The sequence below is a fragment of the Scophthalmus maximus genome, chromosome 9 (assembly GCF_022379125.1).
Source record: "Scophthalmus maximus strain ysfricsl-2021 chromosome 9, ASM2237912v1, whole genome shotgun sequence".
Classification (NCBI taxonomy): domain Eukaryota; kingdom Metazoa; phylum Chordata; class Actinopteri; order Pleuronectiformes; family Scophthalmidae; genus Scophthalmus; species Scophthalmus maximus.
The window spans coordinates 24,985,001-24,987,500 of record NC_061523.1 but is presented as its reverse complement, the minus strand read 5'-3'; the positions used below and the strand labels follow the sequence as shown (position 1 = coordinate 24,987,500).

Genomic DNA, 2,500 nt, shown 5'->3' with positions numbered 1-2,500 from the left:
TTTGTGTTTTTTAGATGGATGTGTAACGTACTCACGCTGATTCTCTGCCGTGTCACACTAACCGTCACCCCTGACCTTTACAAGCCCACCAACCCTCTCGCCCACAATGCTCTGAGGCGGAAAACGTATTTGTGTCGTAGCTCCTGTCGCCGCCAGAGGGCGCTATTTTAGAAAATGGTGGATGTGGTTGTTTTTCGGTCGTTTCCATCATGTGTAACGTGAGTGGCTTGGAACTCCCGTCCTCGCTAGCGCTCCATTCATTCAAAAGTAGAAGAGTCCGGGTCCCGTCAGGACACACACTCACACACTCACAGCCCCACCCCCCAAAAAAACATGGTGTTTCTCCTAAATGATGCATTTTCACAAACAAAAGTTCCAGGACGGAGGGAAAGTTTCCCCGTCCTCATTTGTTTCTCTTCTGCATCGTGAATCAATGATGAGGCCGGCCTCTTGTCTTCCTCCTCCTCAGCCTTTAATCAGGCTCAACACTCCGCCCATGAAACATTGATGCCCCCCCCCCCCACACACACTCCCCTCCCCCTTGTTCCTGCCGAGCAACGCACCAAAAACCCAGATCAAACACGCGGTGAATATTTCAGGATGTGGAGCAGACGGAGAGGAGCAGGGATTTTGTGGGTTTTAACCTTCGTTCGGATTCTTTACAGTTGCACAACAATCGCGGCACAAACCGCCCGGCGACCTGAGATGTTTTTTCGTTCTGCCCGTCGATATCTCACGCCAGCGTTCTGTCTTTTTATAAAAACAGCAACATCACAGTTGTGGGTTTTAACCTGTTTGTTTTCTCTTCTGGGAGGTCGGAGACAAATCTGAGACTCGAGCGTCTGATTGTTCGTCTTAAAAATTCTTACTCCTTCAAATATTCCTCTGGAAACAGTTTCCTGTCTCGTCGTCTCCAACGGATATGAAGAATTGTGGATCAGGTTAGATTAAAAATTGGTGTTTATCAGTTTAAAAGTCAACATATTCTGCTCATATTCTGCTTCATACGTTTACTGTGTGTTACCACTTGAAAAGGTTTACATGCTCTAATGTTCAGAAAGTCATCGGTGTCCTGACACTGTCCATTCTTACAGCTCCTCTCTTCACCCTCCGTCTGAAACGCCTGGATTTCTTTTAGCCCCGCCCCCCTCTCCCAATAAACCCCAGTCTGCTGTGATTGGCCAGCTGGCCCCAGTCTGCTGTGATTGGTTAATCAATTTCAAAATGTGTCGGAAATGCCACGCCCCCTTCACCAGAGGAGTGGAGATTCTCAGATTGGAGGCGGAGTTACCACGAAAAAAGTCCAACTGTGACATCACAGTGGGACAGAAATCTGAACCAGTTGTTCAGGGTGGTGTTTCTTCACGGTTTGTGGGCCGACAGGTGCCACACATACACACATTTATGTGCACAAACAATGAAAAGGTGATTTTTGCATAATTTGTCACCTTTAAACGTGAATGTAATGAACCTGACCTTTTATCAGGTTTATCATCTTAATTCCCTCCGTATTCCTATTTGTTGCTTTAAATTAGTTTTTTTCATCATCGACAACTCTTAAATGTATGAATTGATGAATAAAAACAATAAAACAAAACAAAAACAAATGTCAACGAGAGCGTAAATGTGCGTCGGCGTCTCGCGGACGTGCGTATTCACCTTCATGTGTCGCCGCCTCCGTCTGAAGCGCAGCAGCTCCTTGTGTTGGCGGGCGATGAAGTTGACGGCGGCGTACTCCAGCAGGGCGGAGAACACGAACAGCAGACACACGGCCATCCAGATATCGATGGCCTTCACGTAGGACACCTGCAGGCGGAGGGCGACAGGAAGCCAGACGCTGTTGCATCGCAAAATCTCTCACCAACAACAACAAACTAATTTTCACATCTTGTTACATAGCTTATTTCTTTTTTATTACTAATAATAATTACTATTATTTAATTGCTTTTTTGTTTTGATATAGATCTGTATTTCATGCTTTCCACAGTGTAAATACCCAAATTTCCCCCTTAAGAAATATCTTATCTTATCCTGTATTCATCCCCTTAGTAAAAGAAAATCCAGTAATTTTTCACGTGATACAAAGTCGATACCAATTTCCGAACATTCGCGTCGCGTTTGGTGTGAATGCAGAATTGGTGCTCGTGAATATGACACGTTGGTGGAAACTTCCTGGTGTAAAAACAAATGCAGACCTTTCTGCATGTCTGCCAGTTTTATGACGTCCACAGATTTAGATGGACAAATAGACACAAGATGTCAGATGAGATATCAGCAGCGTGTGAAGCACGACGGACACGTCTCCGGATAATAAGGAGCTAAATGAGGTCTCGTTGGATCTTTGTCCGATCGCTATCTGCGATCCGCCAGGCGCCATTATTCAAGTGCGTTGACCCGCGGCCTCTCATCACGACTCTCCGTCTCCTCATGCGACCGAAAGATCGCCGCTCGGCCACAGAGAGAGTGAACCCAACAATCAGCCATTTAAAAATCCAATTAA

At 45.8% G+C, this 2,500-nt stretch overlaps 1 protein-coding gene across 2 annotated transcripts in view; it reads right to left on the bottom strand.

Moving 5' to 3' along the window:
- Positions 1-2,500, bottom strand: part of glra1 (glycine receptor, alpha 1) — a 94,739-nt gene that overhangs the window by 21,986 nt on the left and 70,253 nt on the right. For both annotated transcript variants that reach the window (XM_035650224.2, XM_035650225.2), the window contains one exon: positions 1,660-1,806. In XM_035650224.2, coding sequence (XP_035506117.1) covers positions 1,660-1,806 — 147 coding nt within the window. The remainder of the gene's footprint in view (positions 1-1,659; positions 1,807-2,500) is intronic.